This window comes from Acomys minous (assembly GCF_964271855.1).
Source record: "Acomys minous genome assembly, chromosome: 14".
NCBI classification, from domain to species: Eukaryota; Metazoa; Chordata; class Mammalia; order Rodentia; family Muridae; genus Acomys; species Acomys minous.
Window position 1 is genome coordinate 100,908,219 of NC_140496.1, and position 25,487 is coordinate 100,933,705.

At 41.7% G+C, this 25,487-nt stretch overlaps 1 protein-coding gene and 1 long non-coding RNA gene across 4 annotated transcripts in view; one reads left to right on the forward strand and one right to left on the reverse strand.

The window, feature by feature from the left end:
* The window catches only part of TTLL7 (tubulin tyrosine ligase like 7), a 115,270-nt gene that overhangs the window by 39,580 nt on the left and 50,203 nt on the right, over nt 1-25,487 (forward strand). For all 3 annotated transcript variants that reach the window (XM_084757295.1, XM_084757294.1, XM_084757296.1), the window contains 9 exons: nt 697-895; nt 1,071-1,202; nt 2,822-2,943; nt 3,837-3,904; nt 7,014-7,172; nt 9,188-9,404; nt 14,765-14,929; nt 18,618-18,776; nt 20,382-20,476. In XM_084757295.1, the coding sequence (XP_084613421.1) occupies nt 871-895; nt 1,071-1,202; nt 2,822-2,943; nt 3,837-3,904; nt 7,014-7,172; nt 9,188-9,404; nt 14,765-14,929; nt 18,618-18,776; nt 20,382-20,476 (1,142 nt within the window). In that variant the 5' untranslated portion in view covers nt 697-870. The remainder of the gene's footprint in view (nt 1-696; nt 896-1,070; nt 1,203-2,821; nt 2,944-3,836; nt 3,905-7,013; nt 7,173-9,187; nt 9,405-14,764; nt 14,930-18,617; nt 18,777-20,381; nt 20,477-25,487) is intronic.
* Nucleotides 21,250-23,601, reverse strand: LOC311583566. The gene is made up of 3 exons (XR_014774583.1): nt 23,410-23,601; nt 22,595-22,970; nt 21,250-21,703 (listed from the first exon to the last, which is right to left on the reverse strand). It is a non-coding gene; the product is annotated as an uncharacterized lncRNA (long non-coding RNA).

Here is a 25,487-nt window from a genome sequence, read left to right on the forward strand (position 1 = left end):
AGAGAATAAACTCTTAAAGAGTGTGTCCCTCTGAGTGCTTAAGTAATATTTTCTTTTTGTAATGACCCTTTCTATTTTGGGCCATTCAAATTTGTTCCTGTATCTTAAGACATGGCTCAGTCTGCTTCATGAAGCCATTCCTCTCTACGAGCCCCTACTGTCATGGCTTCATGTTAAAAGCATCATCACAGTAACAGGTGAAGCACTGGGTTAAAGATCGTATGGGCTTCTGGGTCAGGGACTCTGGCTTTGATACACTTCATTTCAGTCTCCACTTTACCTCTTTCTTTGTATAGAGACAAATTTATTTGCCCTTTTTGAACTTAGTTATCTTTTCTTTAACATGAGGATGAAAGTCTTCTCCCACTCAGGCTTGATAAAAAGCAGTATATTATAAATCTCCAGATTCTCCATGTTCAGTGGATATCAGTGGATTTTATATATTGTTTTTATTACTCTGCGTCATTTGTATATGTAAATGATCTATGATTTAAAACGAAACAAGTCTCTCTATTTAGACTACGCACTTTTCAGGCTAGAAGGCCACAATTTGTCATTTTGTACATAGATCCACACAACTGTTTTGATGGAATATATTGACTTTTGTTATTATGTGCTGTCTCAAAAGAATGGTAGTGGCATGAGAAATACCACGAAGTTGTGTTTTAAATAACTTTTTTTTTTAAACCTCTCCAGGTAGCCTCCCAACCTCAAATTTGTGTTGTGAAATCTGAGACTTTGACCCAGATAATATGATAGGATCTTCCTGTGATTTGGGGACATATCCTACTTAGATGATCACAGGACTCCCAGACTTACTGAGAACTTGGTACTGTACACACACGTCTTGCTTGCTTGGCATAGGTGACCATGCCTTCTCTGCCTCAAGAAGGGGGTAAGTGGATTGGCTGAACCATACTTCAGGATATCAGTGTGTTTAGAATATATATTTGAGCCTTGAAAGTGTCACTGTTCATAGCTTTACCTTGCTGGGGGGTGGGGGGCAGCACATCTGTTTCAGGTCACAATGTTTTTATTTTAGTGACAACTGTTTATCTTTCTTTTAAAAGTTCTTCCGGGGTCCTCCCCCTTGGATCTGAGTACAGAGTTACCGTATCAATGCACAATGAAAAGGAAAGTCAGAAAAAAGAAAAAGAAGGGAGTGATCACCGCGAATGTTTCTGGGACAAAGTTTGAAATTGGTGAGTTTCTTCAGAATCCCACACATTTGTAGTTGTGGGTGGCGTTTAAAACAGTGTGGAGTTCTGGAGAGACAGCTATCTTTATGTAATGGAATTTTTAAATTGCTTCTATAAAATTTCTGACAGGTTAGAAGAATTCTTTTCCTGAGCACTGGAGGATGATCTGCCTTTAAAAGGTGCTAATTGATGTCTAAATTTTCATTTCAAACAAAAAACTTGCATTCAATTAGCTTAGCTGAGAAAACATGTAGCTCTGGTATCCAACGTCGGATTTTTCTGGAATGTTCAAAATTATCGGCTATCTGAGGCTTTGAAGTACATCATAAAGAAGGTTAATATCTGCCTGCTTTTATAAAGATTTGTGGACACAGAGTATATCTTTTCAACTATTCTTATGTTACCTGAAAGTGTCCAGCCTCACTGGTGTGTGCACACACGCGAAGATCCCAGACTTAAGTAGCCAGCTGAGCTGCCCCCAGCACGGCCATGAGTTTCCTTGTCTTATTATCAGGGTCTCACCAGTTATGGCCAAAGGTGTGTCTCTGTTTCTCGTGACAGTGGAGCATGGTCCTTTCCTCAGTTCCTGTGTGTGTACTCCATGGCGCAAGATCACAGGAAAACACCCAAGCTTCATACTGCTGCTCTTACAAAGCAGCTCCCTGACCTCGGGGCCTCTTCATGTGTCCTCATATTCCAAGCATCGCTGCATAGAAAGTCAGTTCTTCCCCCAGCAAATTGCCAAGGGACCCTAGGGTTTGGGACCACCCATGCCTGGGTATCAGTTTCACACCTGAGATAAGTCAGCCAGACAATTCACACCAGTTCTCCTATTTTAGTGGAGCATGGTATAAAGAAAACAGTCGAAAACAGAGTGTGGAGGCCTTGCCACGTAGACAGGTCTTCTTTTAGGACTCAGAATTCACTGGAACACAAAGGTTACCCCGACTATATGCTCATCTTGGTTTTAAACTCAAAATTTGGTCAAAGAAAAAAAATGCCAGTATGTTAACTGTAACATCTATATTAAAGAGGATGACTGTGGTTTGCGGTTAAAAGGACACCCTGAAGGGATTTTTTTTTCCAGTGGGATCACAGGAGTAGTAGAGTACCTGTCCCTGAGGAGTCGCCCCTGTGAACTCAGTTTCACTGCTCCATCCTCTGAGTAAACAGAGCCGACTTGGTTATGTGCTAAAAGTAACTTGAACTGCAAAGGCAGAAGGTGCACAGGAGATCTGATGGTCAAGGATATTTTTACCTTTCCAATTTTATACTTAGTTCCGGGTCATGGAAGAGCCATGGGGCAGGGGTGAATGCCCCTGTGTAGTTACCTCAGCTGTCTGTGTTTTCACTGTGCCAAAGTCACTTTCTAAGCCATCTGCAAGTGCTGTGTTTCTGGTAAACCGGACAGAACTATAACTAAGGCTTTTTGTGCAACCTAATTTAGTTCTCAGCTGTTGTGAATAATTTGGTGCTAGGTAAAATGCCGCCACTAATAATAAGCTTAACCTGTACGGAGTGGACACTATAGCTAGAATGCTGTGGATGTAGGTACACACATTTCCACTATGAGTGTCTTCACAGTGTGTTAGCTCTGGCTTAATTTAATCATTTCCTTTCAGTTCGTTTAGTAATTGATGAGATGGGATTTATGAAAACTCCAGATGAAGATGAGACGAGCAACCTCATCTGGTGTGACGCTGCCGTTCAGCAGGAGAAGATAACTGAGCTGCAGAACTACCAGGTGGGAACCAGTCACCAGCAGTTATCATGGGGGGCGGGGAGGCGGCCCACCAGTTCCACCTCAGATTTTCCCTATTTCCCTCCTGAGTTACCTGGAGAGCCTGTCTCGTTGCTAGCCAGTTGTGATGACTCTTTGCGTGAAGCCTGCATCATTTCCAATCGTAATCATTTCCAAACCTTTAGCCTTTTTCTTTAAAGAAGTATCAATAGGAAAGAATTCTCTCTTGGATGATGCTTTGAGTGACACACACTCTAAGATGAGTGACAGGAATGGATTGTGTCTTGACGTGCAGAGACTGGTAGCATCAGCTCAGTGCACTCCTACCTTTACGTCTATAGCACAATGCAAACATGTTTAGAAGAAATGGAAAGCAGGTAGAAAAGCCTTCAGGGAATCTGAAGCAATTGCCGTTTGCTACCCTTTCCTCCCTCTCTTCCTACTTGCCTCCCTGCTCTCTTTCTCCTTTCCCTCCTTCTCCCTTCTCCTGCCCTTCCTCACCATCCCCTCCTCCTCCTCCTGACTTAGAATCAGAGGATGAATGGTAGACCAGATGGAGTAAATATCTTAAGTCCCATGTTATCACTGTCTGTGTTTGTGTCTAGTATTCCAAAAGCAGTTTGGATATTGAATTGTCACGTATCCAACACAGAACACTAGAAACTTACTATCTTTGTAAAGTCACTCCCAGATTTCTTCAAATTTTACATTTTTATTCTCTGACTATTATATTCTTTAATTTCACAATGTTAACTGTTTAATTTTAAATCCTGTATATTCATAATTTACAATTTATTAGAACATAAATCTCAAGGGATGTATTTAACCATGTTGCAGTATAAAAGAGTATATTGATTGAGTCTATATATGTTAATATTTGCCTTTTTATTTTTCAGAGAATCAACCATTTTCCAGGAATGGGGGAGATCTGTAGGAAGGATTTCTTAGCAAGAAATATGACGAAGTAATCTTCATTTTCTTGTAATAGAGGAGACCTGAGCCAACCTTATACTGTGCCTGTGGTGGTATTCTTTTGTGTGTGGTTGTATTCAGTTGAGTGCTAGTCAGATGGGAGAGACACTCAGAACTAGAGTGGTCTTGATGCTTCCCTGGTTCTGGTCTTTAACTGTACACAGGAAGAAACTGAGGCCCAGAGAGATGACTGGCTGTCTTGCACAAAGTCAAACAAACAGCTCACAGTGGGGCTGGGCACCCACTAGTGCTCACAGTGGAGCTAGGCACCCACTAGTGCTCAGAAGCTCAGGATCCCTTTATTATTACAACTTGATGACTCTATCGAAAAAAAAATGATAGATATTTGTTCAGCTTTTGTTAAACCTTATGAGAAGTAATTTGTTGTGTTATATGCTGTATGTGTGATTAATGGTTATTAAAATTCCATATATCATTTTCTATAACTAGAGATTAAACATTGATATTATTCATGTGGATATTTATAATTGTACATCTATTTATACAGTAATTTTTATACTATCTTATACTGCAAAAACTAAAAAAGCTAATAGTTTTAAGTATTTGTGAGATATATCAGATATATATTCACATCTGTAAATGAGAGGTACCACATGGTTAGTTTTAAAGATTATTGTTCTAGTAAAAGTCTTAACTCAGCCTAATTTCATGTAATTGTTAAATATAATAAACACATGTAAAGGTGTTGAAATGAAAACTACAACACCAGCACTAATTTTATTTTTAAAAAATCAAAACATCAAAGCAGTCACTATTATTCCTCTTTTGAATTGAGATAAGAAACATTGAGCAAATGCAGTTGGAAATTACAGTATTTCCTGTCTCATAGTGGTAATGTCATATTTGTGTACATGCATATGAAAGAGAGCTGGAGAAAGGATGGGGGACAGAGGGGAGGGAGGGAGAGGAGGGCACAGGTGCACTACAATGTGTACATATTCCTGTGTGTCAGTGCATGCTCCTGGAGGCCAGAGCAGGAAGTTGTGTGTCCTGCTCTATCACTGTCTGCCTCATTTCCTACAGATAAGTTCTCTCACTGAGCCTGGAGCTAGGCTAGTGGGTAGTCCCAGGGATCCTCCTGCCTCCACTTCCCCATCATACTGGGCTCTAACTGCATACATTGGTGCACTTCAATATTTACTTAGGTTCTGGGCATTTGAAGTCATATTCACATGTTTGCTAGGTGATCACTCTTATCTGCTGACTTATCACCCCAGCTCAATATCATTTAAACACACACACACACACACATACACCCTACACACACACCACACACACTACACATATACACACATACAACATACATTGCACACACACACTGCACACATGTCACATACACACACTGCACACTATATTATACATACACACCATATACACATATACACACCACATATAACATATATATATACATAGCACACACACTGCACACACAGCACACATACACACCACACACACAGTCACACAGTCACACATATACACACCACACATAACACTCATATACATACATGCCACACACACACTGCATACATATCACATACACACACCACACACATATATCACACACCCACCATACACACACACACACACATGCACACAACACACATAACACACACAGCACACACAACACACACAACACAGCACAAACACTAGAAATATCTTTGGGGAAGTTCTTGACACGCGTTAGCCATGAGAATATCCAGCTATTTCACCAATTATTGATGTTTTGTGCATTCTTCTCTCAGATGTTAGCTTTGCTTTGTGCATTCTGTCTGCTGTGATTAAATTTTGAGTAACCTTATTTGCAGACTATATTCATCTATAAGAGATCACTACACATTTAGAAGAAGAAAGTTGTCTCTTTTGGAAATATTTTCTTAAGGGCCAGAAAAATGCTGTTAGGATTATTGGCGGCTCTTCCAGAGGGACCCAGGTTTGAGTCCCAGCACCTCCGTGACAGCTCACAGCTGTTTGTCACTCCAGTTCCAGGGGATGGGACGCAGGCTATCAGGCACCAGGCACACACATGGTGCACAGACGAAACACACTGACGTATTTAGTTTTTAAAAGTTTAAGAAGAAAACATTACCTTTAATAATATTTTAAAAACCATTATTTTCCATTTTATTGGGAATTGATCGATAAGTATAAAGCACTTAATATTTTCAATCAATATAAAAAGAAAACATTTTTTTTCTAGGCCTAGTAGCACAAACTTGTAATCCTAGCTGCTTAGGAAGATAAGATAGGAGAATTTCGAGTTCAAGGCCTGTGTGGGAAACTAATGAGTCCCATTTAAAAATAAAAACTACAAAGAAAGTGGTGGGTTCTGCTCCGTGGTGCAGCACTTCCCTCATATGCATCAGGCCTTAGCATCAGTCTCCAATCACTTCCTCCCAAACAATCTTATACTCAGCATTGTCATCAAATTATGGACCGCAATAGGCAGCGTAATTCTAGCAAAGGCAGCACTATCAGAGGATGCCTCTGGCTTCCCAGTCACATAAATTGATGGTTCGTCCAAATGAAACTTCTGTGGACTCAGAGACTTCATGTGGTTGTCTCAGAAAAGTGGCTAAACTCTAAAGCAGTGGCATAGAAAGAAGAAGGCAGCCACTGTCTATAGTGACTTGGGGACTGAAACACCAAGAATCAGGGCACGGTCAGTGGTGTGCTTCCCGATCCATCTGTGAGACGTAGTGATTGACACTTGCCTGCCCTTTGAGTCTTCATCTCTCCCCACATTGTCTTGTAAGCAGAGCCTGTCTGTAAATTCGCTGGACGCAGAGGCCATGCCAGGTCACCTTGCTTCACCAGTGCCCAGCATAGTGTAAAATTAAATACGTTTTCACTGTATTAGGACATGAGTCAGTATGTGGCAGGTTGAAAATTCTTGTCTCTTTATGTTGTCGACATCTCATTTGGGCAATTGTCCAGTACACAGACATTTTCAGATTAAAACAATAAATAAAGGAATAAATGAAAAAAAAAAGGAACTTAAGTATGCATAGTACAAATCTTACAAAAACAAGGTTTATTAAGTTTGAATGGAATCTGTGTTTCCTCTTGCCTCTGATTTACAGAATGATGAGGTCTCGGCCTCTGGATTATACATTTGTTCCTCGAACATGGATTTTCCCTTCTGAGTATACTCAATTCCAAAACTATGTGAAAGAATTGAAGAAAAAACGGAAGCAGAAAACTTTTATAATAAAACCAGCTAATGGTGCAATGGGTCATGGGTAGGTTGATTTTTTTCCCCTGGAAAATAAAACCATTGAAAAATGAGAGAGATGTGCACACATTACCCGTGGATGAATAACACACTGAAAAAAACCCGATAAGCTTCTGCATTCCATATTTTTATGACTAAATCATCTAACAGGCTTAAGCAATCCAGTTAGAAATAAATCAATGCCTGTGAAACTTTAGAGAAATAATAACATACAGGGACATTTTATTTTCTTATTTCTTCATAAACACAATACATGCTTATAATAATTTCAATAATACTGGAAAATAAGATAAATTGCTATAGAAGAGCTAACTTAGCTTGGAGAGCAAAATAGAAAGAGTTGTCTTGTCATAATGAGAAATGTATATATTGCTGCTTTATAAATAAGTGTTTTCTGTTTGTAGCCATGGTAACTGCATTCAGGCTGCACAGGATACATTTTAAGCTAGTGCACCAAAGAACTAGATACTTTATCCAGGAATAGAGTGCACAACATAGCATTTTCTATTAGCCTTGCTTGTGTTTAGTTTTCTGCAGTACACTTTTTTAAGAGAATGTTGGCTGAGGCTGTTTTTAGCAAAATGCACTTTAATGTTTTTTTAAAATGCTATAGTGCAAAAGATCCTTGGAAATGGTATTTTTTAAAAAAGAAACCATTTAAAACGATGCACACTGTTGCATTCATACATCATGCTCAAGCATGCCTGGTTATGTACAGGTTAAGAAGGGTGTTAGTGGGGATTCTGTGTCAGTTGATGAGCAGCATGTTAGCTTCCTGTTACCTGATAGTGAAAAGGAAACTGGGGGAGTGAGGGTGATTGGTAGCTGTTTCTCGGTTTTTGTGCTGAACTGACAAGTGTGTCTATTAGCACTAGTAACATATTTGATAATAATGCAAAAATAATGGGAAAGTGTAATGGAAAGGTCGTGGAATTATGTGATGTAGTATAATAGTGGCTGACTAGTGTTCTGTTTCCTGTTGGCTGTATTCACCTCCTGGCTACTGTCTAGTGTCCTGTTACTGAAGGTGGCCAACCGAAGACTGGGCCATTTCCCCCTTCATTTTGACCACTTTTTGCTTGTTAAATTTTGTAGTTCGTCAAAGACATATTTTCAATGTTTGTATTTTCAAGGTGTTTGCTTATCATATAGTGTCACATCTTGTCTTTTGTCTGTCATGACAATTTTTGTTTTGCCAGATACAAGTGTAATGACTTCAGATTACTGCTTGCTCTCATATTTTCCATCATTTTTCCTTTCAACCATTTGTATCTTTAAATATAAAGGAGCTCTTTTTTTTTTTTCAGATGACGTTGTAGTTAGACCAACTTTTTTAAACCGCATTTCTCGAGCCTGACTTTTCGAGCCAATCTATTGATGCTTGATTTAGTCCACAGATTTAGAGAGAGGTTCCTTCCATCATTTTGCTCTTTATTTTATCTACCTATATAATGCTTGCTATTGTTTATGTAGCTTAATTTTTTTCTTCATGACTTCACTCTTCTGAGTGAATAGTTATTTCCATGCACACCCCTTAAATTATTTATTCATTTTTTTTCTATTTTAGATATTTTGTGTTAGGCAAATCAAAGCAAGATAAGTCCCTCTAGAGAGCCCGAGGCAGGCCAAAGTAAACATACGGGAATTGGATCCACTTGACTCACTCCAGAACCAGCCTTTGTGCTGAGAGAAAGGTGGCTGCTAGAACCACTGATGAACTGGGATTGATTGATGAAGCAGAATTAGTTAAAATGCCAAAATGCTCTGTCACATAGAATTTAGCCGCTGATTTTCCCCTCCCTTCCTTTCCCCTCTGCTCTTCTTCCCTCTGTTGTAAAATAGTCTCTGGATGTGGCCCCACAGACCTGCTTCTGCCACCACCCCACTCATTGTGCTTGTGCAGGGACAGGGCTTTGGAATTTTCTGTAGCACTGTTCTCTTCCTGAATAGATAGATGACATTTTTACCCTGGCATCTCAACCTCCATGTCAAATGATCTTTATTTGTTTTCTTCAAACTTAGGATTTCATTGATAAGAAATGGGGATAAGATTCCATCTCAGGATCATTTGATAGTTCAAGAATACATTGAAAAGCCTTTCCTAATGGAAGGCTACAAGTTTGATTTACGGATTTATATTTTGGTTACATCCTGTGATCCGTTAAAGATATTTCTCTACCATGATGGGCTTGTGCGAATGGGGACAGAGAAGTACATCCCACCAAATGAGTCCAACTTGGTAAGTGACAACAGAGAACTTAGTTATCACTCATTTGTTCAATGTCTGCCTTGAAATCATCTATTATGTGTAAGGACCGTATGAATCAAAGTTCCTTCTCCGAGGAGCTGAGAGAATCGTATGCATAAATAAGACTGCTTCCCACTTACGGACAGCCTTGTGAGAACTAGACAGAGCATATGGTTAGTTCATCAGGAAAAGATAATTACTCTGGTTTGGTGTCTGAGTGTTCGTATCCGTGCAGTGACTGACTACTCTTTCAAAATGACTAGTCAGTGTGGTGTAGGAAACAGAAAAGATGCAGGGATCATGGAGCTCAGCATCCCCTGGGGGAGCTGACATCCGTGTGGGAGGTGTAGTACAGACATGGAAGAAAATGTGTAGATAAGAGCAACAGCTATCAGCATTTAGGGTTATTTTGTAGCGGTAAAGGGGGGTAGGGTTCTAAATTTGCATTGACCACAGATGAAGTTAAGGAAAAAATGCATTGAGAGGCCCATTAAATGAGCCAGATAATAAGTATTTTCCATTAAGATTTTCTTGTACAGCAATTAATATTCATGGAAGATGCAACTATAATTTACCATGAAGATAATAAACTGTAATGTATTGCTTATATAGGTCATTGTAATTTATCATTCATATTGAATGATACTGACTTATATCTTGAATGTACTGACTATAAGAAAAATCATAACTAGTGTTTTTCAGCATTTCAAAGGCCCAATAATATTCTCTTTCAACATTGGCATACACTTCCAGCAAGACTGACCATTTCAAAGTTAAATAGTGGCTAACTCTCAAAGTTGCTACCATTAGTATACTAATTTTTTTTACATGCCTAGGAAGGAAAAAATGAAGGAAATATAAAACTATAAGGTATAACATTATAACAAAGAAATGTTTTATTTATGGTCATAAAGTTTGTTTCTAACTTTGCCCAACTCATGTTTGAAGTGTACTACATTCCCTAGACCTGTTCTGCTTTTGAAGAAACATAAATGCTATGTGTGACTTCATAGAAACAACAGTCTGTTGGAGAGGTAGGAAATAAAGATTGCAATTGGAATTTCTGATGGCCAGCTTCATTGTAGGTCTCTGAGCCCGAGGGGAGCTATGGCAGAGCACAGTGGGCCATCTTTCCAAATGGAGTCTAACATCAGAAATGAAGTCCAAAGAATGAGTGAGCCAGGTTTGGGATTGGGTGGAGCACCACACAAAAGAGAGGATCAGGGGAGAAAGAACAGGAAAAGTCTGTAGGAAGCAGACAAGTTCATAAAGAGGATGTGTCTGTTCCGAGATGAGCACAGAGGGTCTCAGAAACCAGGCCTTTCCAACCCAGACCTTTCCAAACGTTGTAAAGGACTTTCTTGATAGGATGTGGGGATTCACCTCAGGATGATACTCTGAAGGGAAGAATAACATTTGGGGTCTTAAGCCCATGTGGCCCCAGGGTGGGGAATGAGGAGGGAACCGTGTGCGCAGGGGGCAAAAGAGAGACTTGAAGGATGAGAAACCAGAGAAGATTTCAGTCTGGGCATGTGAGATGAGAGGTAACTGTGAAATCAGGGCATGGATTCGAGGTCTACTTAAGGTAGCATAGAGAGCATTGTTATAATACAGGCTGGGTTTGTGGATCAAGGGAAGTCAAAGAAACCTCAGGGTGTTTGGCCTGTACAGTTGGGAGGAGGCTCTGTACTTCCATGGCTAGCGACTTCAAGAGCCCTTGAAGGTTTTGTGGAAAATTAATGTATTTTGCCTTGACCTTCACCTGGATCTGTTTCCTAAGGATTTGGTTATTCATGGAAGAAACATCTGAGTTATGGGGGTGTGTCAGCTTGTAGTTATAATTTGTATAATTGGAATGGGTAAGAGTGGGTCATATTTGTGCAAAGCGATGGTTTCTGCTGATGTTGGACAGGATAAGGCTTCGGGGGTTCTATTCTGAACTACGAAGCCGTGTGTATGTGGTAAGTCCCCTGGCTTAGAGGATCATAACGAGTTGGGGAGGAGAGGGGGGAACCTCTCGGTCTCATTTTGATACTTCCTTTTGGACATGTAAGTTCCTGGCTTTGGTTCCTACCTAGGCAGAAAAGGTAAAGCCCTATAAATGCCAGAATCCATCACTCATCTCTATGATTTCATTATTAAACACACAAGGGGTTGTGTGGGGAAAGCCCTGAGAATTTTATGTGAACTTTTTGTACAATTACATAAAAAGATTATTTTTAAAAGATAAAATGAAGTAAAAAAAGTTTCTTTGTTGGTTTTGAGATGCCACACTGCTGCATGGTTTCATTGTTTTTGTTTTTTGGTTTTTTTACTCCAATTCCTAAATTTTAAGATAGTGGATGTACATTTTTAATAGATCTTCTATTTCCATAGGAGATGATATTGTAAATTTAATCATAGTCATTAATGAATTTATGAGCATCAGTGACAGAATGGTGGACAGAAATGGTGACAGAATTTTAAATGTTGAAATACAGCATTCAGGGTTTAGTTTTGTTGTTTTGTTTTGCTTTGCTTTTTTGAGACAAGGTCTCATGTAGCCTTGGCTGGCCTAGACTTACTATGCAGTGAGAGATGAATTTAAGCTACTGATACTCCTCTCTCTGTCTTCTAAATGCTGACATTACAGACACATGTCAACATACACTCTGCCATGACTGGTACATACTTGAAAAGTTTCGTATGTTCCAATCCACCTTGTTGAGCCCATGTGGTAGCGTGCAGTGTTGGGAATAGCTACACAGTTTATCACCTGCAGACTTTTCTGGGATCCTTCCTGCCTTTTGTTCTGTACTTTCTCCTTAAATATTGCATAATGAATAAAAAGACAGAGTTTCCCATCATTAGAGGACCCACATGAAGTCTGAGCTGCCCATCTGCTACATCTGTGTTGGGGGCCTAAGTCCAGTCCGTGCATGGATCTTGGTTGGTGCGTCAGTCTCAGCAAGGCCCTGTGAGTCCTGGTTAGTTGGCTCTGTTGGTCTCCTTATGGACTCTGCTGCCTGCTTTTCCATCACTTCCCCAGGTGGGACTGCCTTGCCAGGCCACAGGGGAAGAGGGCATGCTCAGTCCTGAAGCAACTTGATGAGCTGGGGTGGATGGGAAGTGGGGGGCTCCCCTTCTCTGAGGAATAGGGAAAGGGGAAAAGGGGAGAGAAAGGAAGGGGGTGGGACTGGGGAGAGAGGAGGGATGGGACTACAAACAGGATGTAAAGTGAATGAACAAATTTTAGAAAGTGAGGAAAAGGAAAAAAGAAAAGTCAGATACTCAGCAGCAATAGGCATACAAATTAAGAAACAAGTAGCTGGAATGATCATCTCTGCTTATTATCTTCAAAGATTTTATTTAATATACTGACCTATGCTATTGTAGTAAAGATGAAATGGTTAACAAGAGCTAAAATAATGGTCGTGTCTGTGTGTGTGTCTCTGTGTGTGCCTCTGTGTGTGTATGTATTTGTGTGTGTGTGTTCATTGTGATGCAGTATTTTTATTTAAAGCAATCTTGTGGAGTAGGATTAGGAAAAGGGTGGCAATTAAAGATAGACTATATTAATGTGTATGCTAAATCGATGAGGAAACAGATGTTTACTGAGAGTTAAAAGAAGTCTTAAATGTTGGATTATTTTTAAGATAGCTTAAAGAAAATACTACCAACAAACGAAAGAGTTGGGCGTGGGGTACGTTCTGAGAATGAGGCAGGATATTCATAAGTCTCCGGTCAGTGTGGGCTACAGTGAGTACCAGGTTATTCAGTGAGACCCTGTTACAAACAAACAAACAAACAAACAAACAAACACCCTCCATCTAAAACAGCAAAATAACACAAACAGGCTAAAACAGAAATGTCACACATGGAGCCAGATCTGTCTCACATTTTTCACTTAGACCCCTGGACAGCATTATCAAATATATGGTGGCTGCCTGTTGACACCAGTGCACTGCCCACCAGTGAGTCCAGATGCCCTCTCGGTCAGTGTGGGGTGTGGGGACAGATGTGTCTGTGGTCCTATGTCTCGAGTTCCCTGTTTTCTTATGCTTCCATTTTTAAAATTGTTCTCCAGAGACATAGAATGTTTCCTAGAGAATTCCTTCCTCGAATAGATTTGAATAAACAGCCCATGGGCCCAGCACCGGGAACAAGTGGGCCAAGGAAGGACTTGGAGCAGTTGACTCAGCGAAGTCTAGGGCCACGTTTTACTTTCTGCCTATGTTGTCATTCATTGGTACTTTGTAGATATCATAAATAATTAGTAAAGCCACTCTGTAGTACTAATATTTATAGTTCTATTAAGCGAAAAGTGGCATTTTGTACTTGCATGCCTTTTTATTTTTTAGTTGGTTCACTGGGTTCCTCACAGAGCCACGGGGAAAGGCTTGTTTACAGAGCATAGATACTTTACTAGTGCCTACACCACTGAAGAGAATGTCTCTCTCTCCCATCTGCAATCATTTACTTCCTACTGGTCCCCTAGTGATGGGGGTGGGACCTCCATGAATGCACACCAACTCTTCTATTCTTCAGTGTCTTGCTCACATAGTTACAGGTTTTGAGAATCCATGGGTGCAGTGGCCATTCCGTGTCCAGAAAAATAGCAGTTTACAACATTCTACCCCTATGGTCAGCTTTTACATTCTTCCCTTCATCCTTGTCCATGATGTCCACTAAGTTCTGGACGTTCTGTATATGGCTGAACACCCAGCTGTCACACACGCTCGTATCTTTGGCCAGTGGTCAGTCTCTGTGGTTACCAAGCTGAATGCATAAGAAGCTCCCCTGATCAGAACTGGCAGCCGCACTAACCTATGGGCATAAATGTCCTTATTTTGAGTGCGGGTTGACCCAGCTTACAGAACCAGACATGGATTCCCTACTGTCTAGTGGACCTTGAGTCCAGTGAGGATGTGCTTGGTTATTCCTGTTACTGTCTCCTCATTCTTGCAACCGCAGGCACATGTGCCCTGGTCATTTCTCACAGAACAGCATGCATAGCACCTTCCATCCCTACATTAACAATAGCACAGGGAGGAAGCTCGATCTAGTTTAATTTCTCTTTCCTGTGGACAGAGCATGCAGTGTCTGCAGCAGTCATGTCTAGTTTTGGCAGGTACTCCTCAACAATTTAGTGGGCCTCCACTGAGCACAAATCTGCAGCTCACTCTCAGGCCTGGGGTTTCGGTTTCCTTTTATCAACCCATGGCTTCTAGCACATGCCTTATCCCCTGCTTCTGGTCATCTCTGAGCTTAAGAACGTCTCAGTTTTATCAAGTCTTTGAGGCTCTCTTCCTTGTGAAACCACAGGGTTGTGGCTCTCCCAAGTGGTAACGCTTTGTCCTTCCTCCTGACAGACCCAGTTATATATGCATCTGACCAACTACTCCGTGAACAAACATAATGAACGGTTTGAACGCAATGAAACTGAAGACAAAGGCAGCAAGCGTTCCATCAAGTGGTTTACGGAATTTCTACAAGCCAATCAACACGATGTTGCTAAGTTCTGGAGTGATATTTCAGTAAGATGATTCCATTCTGTAACTGTAAATGCCTTTCATTAGCATTAAATTTAAATACCACTCAAGTTGTTCTTTTATTAAGAGCATAGTATCTAAGGTTGAGCAGAAGAGAGTTTTTATGTTTTGGTTTTTATAAAGAAAGTTGAGCTTTTTACAAGCCTTGGCGAGTAATAACCTCATTTCTAGGGAAAGGTATTCTAGATGGGACAAAAGCATGCTTGAGGGCCTGGAGTTATGAGGTCAGGAGATCGGGGAGATGCATAAGTTGTTACAGAAGATCTGTGGGGAGACTTGCGAGAGATTCCTACTGAACTGATGTGTGGACCAACTTTTGCATCTGAAGAGTAAAGCAAGGCACAATCTGTCAAGGACTGAAGAACATTTTGAAAATGTTTTTAATTTGTGTGTGTGTGTGTGTGTGTGTGTGTGTGTGTGTGTGTGTGTGTGCGCCAGCCACAGCATGTGTGTGATCAGATGACACAAGAGAGTTGATTTTTCCCTCTGAGGATCAAACTAGGGCCATCAGGTTTGGTGGCAAGCACCTTCACCCTGGGGACATCTTGACAACATCATTCAGTTTTAATAGAGAAGAGTAAGATGGTTAATATGGTAAAATGTATGCACCTGGAAGACAAACTTCAAAGCAGGTGTAGAACAGATTAAAGCAAACATTAAGGGTAGGCAGAGAGGACACCTGGGAAGCTCCTGTAAGTCACTGAGGTGAAAGGACAGCTTTAAGTGAACCACAGTGAAAAGGGCCCAAGGAGGTAAACACGAGGGTTAACTGATTGTCCACAGTACAGCGGAGGGTCAAGGATCTCTTCATTTTCAGGGAGACTAGAAGGGAGAAGGGACTTAGTATATGAAATAGATAGACCAGGAAGAAATTTATTTTAAATAAGTGTGGAATAGTTTTGAGAATGAAAGAAACGAGTTTTGCTTATTTATAATTCATCATTTTATCAACCAACCCAGGTACACATCCATCCATCTATTCATCCACCCATCTGTCCATCCGTCTGTTCATCCATCCATCCATCTATCCATCTATCCATCCACCCATTCATTTACTACATACCCCAGGTTCTTAGATGACTATCTCAGTGACACCAAGAAAATGTTACGTACCTTCTGTTATTATTTTTTATTCTTTACCAATACATTAACTTCCATATGAGTCTGGTCCTTAGAGACAGTTCCTGTGAAAATATATAACCTACTGGGCCAGCTCAGTGAGGGGGTGTAAGAGTGAAGGGCCAGGCAGAGAACGGTGCTCACCACCTCCTCCTCGTACTCTGATTTTAGACAATACTTTTCCCACCAAACTGAATTAGAAGAAAGTGCACACGCAAGACTAGTGGAGGGTATGGAAATTAGCTTCCATTAGATCCTGAAGTATAATTTTTAGATGTGGGCCAAAAAGAATGCTAATTTAAGTCTCATAATCTCTGACACATTTCATGATCTCTACAACTTGGATACTTTGTTGGCTAGAATGAATATAATGATTACAAATAACCAGTTAATGAGAATATCTTTAAAATGTTTCACGTATGTCATTACAAATATTAAGCCAGCTGCATATATACAGTTATTTGAACTGATCAGTGTTCCTGGGTGACGACAGTGAGATTAATGCCCATCTGTCCTTTTCTTTTCCATGTAATGATGCTTCCACCCAGGGGTAGGGTATTTGACCTGAGGTTGATTCCTGAGAAACAACAGACCAGCAATAGCGCAGTAGTTAAGTAGCGAAGGCTTAGTGAAGGTCTGCCCTGTTCTAGGCACTGTGCTGAAATCTGTGTCTGGGGTCTCACCCTGTACTTTGGTTATTTAGATTGAGGAAAATAAGACACGGAGCCGAAGTACCATGCTTGCACAGCCTAGATAAGAAGCAGAAAAGCCAGGCGCAAACCTGGAAGTCTGACTAGGGAGTCAAGGTCTTTACCATCTCTCTGTGTTGCCTGTACTCAGACAGCAAGAGTTAGGAAGCCACTTTAAGTGGAAGCCAGAGAAGTTTCTGGCTTTCCCATAGTCCACTGTGGAAAATATTGATAGACAGTTCCAAAACATATTTATTTTTATTTTATGTATATGAGTATTTTGCTTGAACATATATATGTACACCGTATGTGGCTGGTGCCTATGGAGGAAAGAAAAGAGAATTGGATCCCCTGGAATCAGAGTTTGATGGTTGTGAGCTTCTGTACATGCACTGGGAACCGAACTCTACTCCTCTCTAAGAGGTGCTTTTAACCACTGAGGCATCTCTCCAGCCATGATAGCCAGATGTATTTCCTCTTCAGAGAGACCTTTGCAGACTACAAACTAGCACCCGTGAGCTCTCTCTTCCTAGTTCCTCAGTGTCTGTCTACATGGAGGTCCCCAAATCCTGTTCATGGAAGGCTGCACCCTTCCTAGATTTTTTTTCCTCCTTATAACTCCTATTTCTGTATAGAGCTAGCATATGCTTCTTTTTATCTTCCTTATTTGTTTACAGATGTTTTTGGGCATCTTCAATGCCATTCACTATTACGGGCACTGGGATGGTGCAAAAAAACTAAGTACACGGGGTCTTCTTGCTCAAACACAGAGAAGAAAGCATCAATTAGTTGCTAGGATGCATTTTCAAGCATAGCTGCTTTTCAGGCATGTTGTGGAAGCTCTGCGTGAATATTAGTGACTGTGCATGGGGATCTAAGGGAGCATGCTCCAGGAAGATGGGACAGCAGAGCCTCGGGTGGCAAGAAGTGTCACCTCTCACTAGAGTCCCAATAGTATGTCCTCCCCTCTGTCCCACTTTCCTTGTGAGTGAAGACTTTCATGGGACATGCCTCTTGGGCTAGTGTCCAGATATAAGTGAGTATATACCATTTGACTCTTTCTGCTTCTGGGTTAACTCACTCATTATGATCATTTCTAGTTTAATCCATTTGTCCACAAATTTCGGGAATTCCTTATTTTTAACAGCTGAGTAGTATTCCATAGTGCATGGGAGAATGGGGAAATAGAAGGATCCAGAGGGTCCTAGAAACCTATAAGAAGAACATTATGATGGGTAGATCTGGGCCCAGAGGTCCTGCTCAAACTATGGCACCAGCCAAGGACAATATGTGCAGTAAACTTCAAACCCCTACCCAGATCTAGCCAGTGGACAGGACATTCTCCACAGTTGAGTGGAGAGAGGGGTCTGACTTTCACATGAACTCTGGTGCCCCATATTTGACCACGTCCCCTGGATGGGGAGGCCTGGTGGCACTCAGAGGAGGGATAGCAGGCTACCAAGAAGAGACTTGATACCCTATGAGCATATACAGGGGGAGGAGGTCCCCCTCAGTCACAGTCATAGAGGAGGGGAGTAAGGGGAAAATGGGAGGGAGGGAAGAATGGGAGGATACAAGGAATTGGATAACAATTGAGATGTAATATGAATAAATTAATAAAATATATTTAAAAATAAAAAGAAGCGTCACCTACTGGAGAAATTCAAAGAGAGTGTGGCCAGAGAGATGGGTGAATGAAGGGACAGAGCTGGAGAGAGTGAGGGTAGAGCCACTCAGCGGCTGCTTCCAAAGAGCACCGTGAGTCCACCCAGGATGCTAATTTCTCCCTGGGCCATTTTTTTTGTGTGTGTGTGAAACTATATCCAAATAAGTCGTCTTCATGTCTTTCATCACAATCTTGACAGGAGTTGGTGGTAAAGACTCTGATTGTAGCAGAGCCACATGTCCTGCATGCGTATCGGATGTGCAGACCCGGTCAGCCCCCAGGAAGCCAAAGTGTCTGCTTTGAAGTCCTGGGGTTCGACATCTTGTTGGATAGAAAGCTAAAGCCGTGGCTTCTGGAGGTAAGGTGTTCTCTAAGAAGTTACACACACACACACACACACACACACACACACACACACACACACACACACACAAGTCCTTGCAGTCCTTATGTGTTTAAAAACTGTGTTTCAAATGTGTGCTTGGCACAGGTGTCCCCAACTCACTGGCTGGAGTGTGTGGGAGGAAGTGAACGAAAATTCTGGGACAAGTGCACTTCCAAGGATGAATCAATAGGATTTTATGTTGCTTCCTCACATCAGCGTAGAGAGAACTGAAGTGTCAGCTTGCTGCCTCTGAGCTGTTGGCTGGTCACATGAGTGTTTTCTCACCGACCACTGCATGAGCTCTGGGTGGGCACAGCCTCTGGAGCCCATCTGGAGTGTGTCTCCAAGCACTCCAGTTGGCCCACTATTAAGTGCCCAGTTCTTAAGGCTGCAGGGGACATCAGGTCTCCCTTATGGCCATCAGATAGTTCTGAAAACTGAACGTCCTAGGGTTTGCCTCCTGTCCCCTCTAGTTATTATTATACCATATGAAACAATGGAAGAATATAAAACCGACCTCTGCTCAAGATGCTTATGTCTGCTAGCTAGAATTTTAGTCCAGCCTAGGTCCTAGAGATGAGACCTGGCTGAGTCCTGTTGTTCTCTTTGTTTCTGTCATTCTGAGATGGAAAAGAACCACAGACCCCTTCAACTTAGGAAGGCTTGGAATCTTATGACACATTTCTTCACTCTTTATTTTCTTTTGTTGTTTCTACTTTACTCAGCTCAGAATCATTAATTAAAAAAACATTGTTGCTATCTATGAAAAGTGAAAGGTGAACATTTTGCACGTTCAGATTCTTAAATGTACGGTTTTGAGAGCTTGGTCTGCTTTTTGCTGCCAAATGTTAATGCTGTGGGGTCTCATGCAACGTTAAAAACCTTCTAGCGCCACCACGTGGAATAGAGTGGATGGTGCCTCTGAGGATGAGAATGCCTAGCTACTTAGAATCCAGGCAGTGGTTGGCAGTGGTTGGCAGTGGTTGGCAGTGGCAAATTTAAAGAAAGTTTCAAGGATTGAAAACATTTTCAGGATGGGAAATTGAGCCCAGTTGTGCCTGTTGTTAGGAATGTTTTCTAGTGGTGTAATCAACGCCTTCCAAAATGGAAGTTAGCGAGTCGCTGTTGAGCCAGGCAGAGAGAAACCAAACTTATATTGTAGGAAGCGACAGAACTAATCAGAAAGCTCTTAGGCTGTGAATGGAGGGAGCTGGTGGTTAAGCATACACACGTGTAACTGTTTCCATGTTGATAACTTCTCTTAGTCTTCCCAGCTTTCAAGGTAAGTTTACGTTTAACTTTCCTAAGGCTCAGATGATGTGGGTCAGTATGAAGAGAGGGTCAGGTATAGCTGAAACTGAAGACTAAGCCTGTAGTTGGAGCTTGAAGGCTGTTTCCTGCAGTTCTTTGCCCTAAGGCAATAGAAAAACAGGCGTGGCAGAGTTGTCTTAGAGCATCTACCATGTAAAGCTCTGAGACTGATGACTGGAAATCCCATGTAAGGTTAAGAAACACGGCTGAATTATGTATCCATTCTCAACAGTCAACAAAACTCATTGTTCTCTCTGTAAATTTCAGATTAATCGAGCCCCAAGCTTTGGAACTGATCAGAAAATAGATTATGATGTTAAAAAAGGAGTCCTGCTGAATGCGCTGAAGCTGCTGAACATCAGGTGAGCCTCGACCCTACCCCCTGCTCTCTGAGATCCCCAAAATATCATGTGAGCCTTGACCCCCATCCCCACTCTCTGGGGTCCCCTAAATATCAGGTGAGCCTCAACCCTGTGCCCCTGCTTTCTGGGGTCCCACAAACATCAGGTGAGCCTCGACCCCAGGCCCTGCTCTCTGGGGTCCCCCAAACATCAGGTGAGCCTTGACCCTACACCCCTGCTCTCTGGGGTCCCCCAAACATCAGGTGAGCCTTTGCTCCACTCGCTGGGGTCCCCCACTTTGGTACAGATAAGGTGCTCACACATGAAACTGGTGATGCATCATGAATCTTTCACATTTGTTTTACATTTAGGCCTTCTTCATTCCACTCTGCAAACCCACATTTTTTTCAAAAGACCTTTTCATTCCCCTTGCCCACTGCCTTTGCTGTCCCATAAAGTACTACACACCCGCATTACCTGCTGCTCAATTGCAGAAGTGACCATAAAGTACAAAGCTGGGTCGGTGGTTCGTGTGGGAGGAGACCTCTAGCTCTACCGTCCTCTTGCTGAAGGAAAGTTAAGCGCCCAGGGCCACTCAGGAAATCTTAATCATGGCTTAGTCTTTGCTATCTATCTTTTTTCTTTTCTTTTCTTTTCTTTCTTTCTTTCTTTCTTTTTCTTTCTTTTTTAACATTTGATGTATGCAACAAACTCTGGGGAGCGAGTTCCAATGACTTCATTCTTTTTCCCACATCTTATATATCCTAGCAGGATCTTTCAAGCAGTCCAAAGATCACAATGTGGCTACATTCTATTTTTCCTTAAGTGAAAGATTACAATGAGGATATGTAAGAAAAACAGGCTCCCAGTACCCTCACATGATCAAGTGTTTTACGTATTATGGGTGAGAAGCAAGCATGAAAAGCAAGTTAGTCCCAAGAACCCATACACATTTGTAACTAAGCAATTTGTCATATGTTAACAAAGTATGAACTGTGTAACGAGAAAAGATGTCACTGTCCAGTGAGGCGAACATCATCACTGGAAAAGACAGAGAGGGAAGAAAGACTTGAAGGGAGACGTGGTTGGGGCGGGGCTGAGCTGCTTGAAGTGTCCATGGCCATGGATTCAGGTGTTTGAAATGCTGCCATGCAGGAACAGCTTTGACTCATTATGAAAGGAGTGTATTAGCTCCTGGAGGCTGGAGAACTGTGAGTTCGAAGCTAGCTTGGAATGCAGTGATCAAACCTGTTTCATCAAGGAAAAAGAGAAAAAGATATTAAATATAGCTGCTTTATCACATATGCCCAACCGTTGCAGTGTGAAACAGAGCTCGTGGCCTCTGATTAGAGGACCCTGAAGATTGACCAGGGATTTTTATGCCCAGTTTCTTTTTATCATCACACAAGATGTCTGAAAGTGTTATGGAATACCTCAAGGAATTCTTCTATTTAAAATACTTTCAAGCATTTAGCAGTTGCCACTGAGTGGCATTTCCACGCGGCTTCTATTGCTTGGTGAAAGGCGCACATGTCTGAATATTTAGTTTTTCTTGTTGATGTTTGGCCTACCTCGTGTATGGTTTTTTTGTTATATCAGCTGCACGTATCCCACAAAGTTGGTCCATTATAATGGGGCCTTATGTTTAACTGAGGGGCATCCTTGGTGGTGTCTTGACATTTACAAAGGAGGACGCCGACTCAGAAATCATCCGTGGCTATTTTTGGTCATTTCCGGGGTGAGGTATATCTATAACTTAAGGGACAGGAAATGTCTAAGTGTACAAGCACGGGCCCCTTCCTTATCTATCCTCATGTTCCCCACAGGATGTGACACATGTTTTAATACTTGGAGCACAGTGTGTTGCAGTGAGGGCCATTAGTATTAATTTGTGCCTAGATTTACAGACATGCAAATGTAGCTCTGTAACTACCATATTCCTAAAAGCTAGAATGGGAAAAAGACTCTTGTAACTGAAATATCATTGTTTTAGCCCCGCCCCCACAGAGGTGCAGGTAGTGCTGGTATGATCTGACATGTGAGCCAGGGGTGAAGCAGAACGCAGGGTCACTTGCTTGCTGGGTCTGCTTAAAACCTACAGATAGGAGTTAGGAAAAAGGGGGAAATGGATTTGCTTACAGTTCTGACTGGAGGGCGAGAGAAATTCCAAGCTTCTCCCCAAGTTGCCTATAGCAGTGCCGTTAATTATAAGATGAAACAAAAGCCAGGAGGCAGAGCCTAGGTTGGCCTGGAACGGCACAGAGGTCATTTTCTTGGAGACAGTTCCTCCCATATCACCCCAGCAGGATATTTGATAGAGAAATTCTGGTGCTTCTGGAGCTCCTGTTGGCTGGACTTTACTGCTCGGCCCTGTGCTTTTCTCTTAATAAAAGGCCACAGCAATAAAAAAGGGGGAAAAGGTCCTTCTTCCTTCCATTTTTATTGTTTGGTCTTTATTTTTCTTTCATTTTTCCTTTCCTCTTGATGCTTTATACAAGTGACCATTCTAGAAAAACTGGAATATAATAATAATAATAATAATAATAATAATAATAATAATAATAATAATAATAATAATATAATAATATAACAACAACAACAACAACAACAACAATAATAATAATAATAATAATAATAATGGTGGTGGTGGTAGTGGTAGTAGCAGCAGCAGCAGCAGCAGCAGTGATAGTAATAATAATAGTAGCAACAGCTGTCTCAGCCCTGGAATCTCTTCTCCACTAAGCACACAGCCAGACGTGTAGTCATCATCGCAGCTAACATATTCTTAGTCATCTGGTCACTAACACTAGACATCTGTCCTGTTCTTCACTTCACACTCAAGTCTTCTTCCAAAATATTTCTCAGTGTTTACTTTTTTTCCATCCCTACTCTGGCTTCCGTGGTCCACACCCTCATACTTCATATTTATTAATAAAATAGCACTTATATCTTACCTTCTTTTTGTGTTTTCTCCTATTCGTTGGCTACGGGGTGGCTCCGCATGGATTGCTGGGGGCGTGGTTTTTCACACGGGTGGGCGTGGCCAGGCCCTGCTCCTACCTCCTTCACTGCCTGAAGCCGTACATGAGAGCTCTTATGAGCAGTAAGCCTGTACACCCAGATGGGTTTCTTGCGTTTACTTAGAGCACTGGCCCTGCCGAATGACTTTCAGTTTTATTTGTGTTTTATTTTTCTCACATTATTTTTATTTTGGCCACGGAAACCTTGAGTCAGGAGAAGAAATGGGTGTTCCCTGACACTTCTGTGTGGGGTGAGCTGTAATGTGGTTTATATTAGGGGAACGCTCATTAAATCCGTGGCTTCCTGTTTAGAGCACGATCTCTAATGAGTTCAGTGCAACCATCTGTAGATTGTGCAGCTTTTTTTTCTCCTTCTTCAGACTAGAAATTGGCTGAGCAGGTAGCACCCCTGTCTTTCCTCTTTGGTTGGCATCTGTGTCAGAGTGAGGGCAACAGAAGGTATGGAAGATTAAGGATGAGGGCTCTGATTGGCTTTGTTTTGTTATTTATTTTTTTTCCGTTTTTTTTCCTTTTTGTTTTTTTGGTTTGTTGTTGTTTTGTTTTTTGAGAAAAGGTTTCTCTGTGTAACCGTGCCTGTCCTGGACTCACTGTGTAGACCAGGCTGGCCTTGAACTAACAGCAATCCACCTGCCTCTGCCTCCCAAGTGCTGGGATTAAAGGCATGCACCACCACCCAGGCTGTTGTGTTATTTCTTTATGGCTGAGGGCAGAATTTATTTTATTTGTCAGTTTCTACTGGATTCTCCCATTGCAGCTGTGATGGTGAAGAGAGAGAGAGAGACCTCAGACTTAATACTCCTCCACATGAGAGGGATGCGAGAGAAAAGGAATGGGGCAGAGGCCAAGGTCCAGAGCAGGACTGCTTGTCTGAAACCTGGAGAGCTGTGGCTAAATGTTCACAGCTGAGCAAAGGGCGGTGAAGTCAGTTTTCACATGATGACAGTGACTAGGCTTTCATCCATGTCTGGAAATGTACTAAGGAGTGGTGAGAGCTCAGAGCTTAAATGAAATGATATGTTATAGTTTGGGGGGCCTTTTCTATTTATCTCTTCTGACTCCCAAATAAATGGCACAGAGACCTATGGATATATTAATAACCATTTGGCTTTATATGGACAGCCTTGAGGTGTACTAACCCTCTAAGCTAGTCTGGGTACTTCCCAGCATACTCCCCACACTACTTGCCATACTGCTCCTGCCTGGGCTGTTTCTGCCATCAGACCACATCCTTCCTCTCCCTCTTCTTCCTCCTCCTCTCCCTTGTGGTCCTGACCTAAAACCTCCAAACTGGGAGCGCAAGTTCTGCCTACCTACCTCCTCTGCCCAGTAATTGTCTGTCCAACTTTTTTTTTTTAATCAACCAATCAGAGATAATTGGTGAACAAAGTTTATGCAACATTGATCAGTGTACGTGACAATGTCCACGTCTGGACTGCAACCAGATCTCAGGGCCCAGAATTCGGTATCTGAATACACAGAGCACTAGACTAACCCTCATGACTTAGATAAAACAAGTAGATAAAGAAAAAAAAAAGGGGGGGGGGAGGCACATTTGTCAATTATGGAGATTAGGTCTTATAATACCTCAAGGAGAAAACAAAACACATCAGTGCTGCTGAAGTTTAAGAGATGTGGAGAGAGATCCAGCATTTAACTCACTTAAGACTATAGATGCTGTGTTTCAGGGATGAAACATGAGACCAGGTGCCTTGGACTCTTCAAGGCATACGGAAATTTCATTTCCATGGTTATTTTCCAAAGCAGCACCTTCCACACAGAGTCCCCTGCTGGCTTGATGAAGGAGAGGGGGCGAGTGTTTGCGCAGAGAAGAGGGGAGTGAGCCAGACAGTATGTCACATGAGCAGAATCTAAGAGAAGATATAAGCCTAATAACTTTATTCCTGCTTCCGCGTGTTTCCTCGTCTGCGGTTTCTTCTCAAAGGGATGGCATACCAAGTTTTCTGCAGTAAAAGTTATGGCCCTTGCGTTTT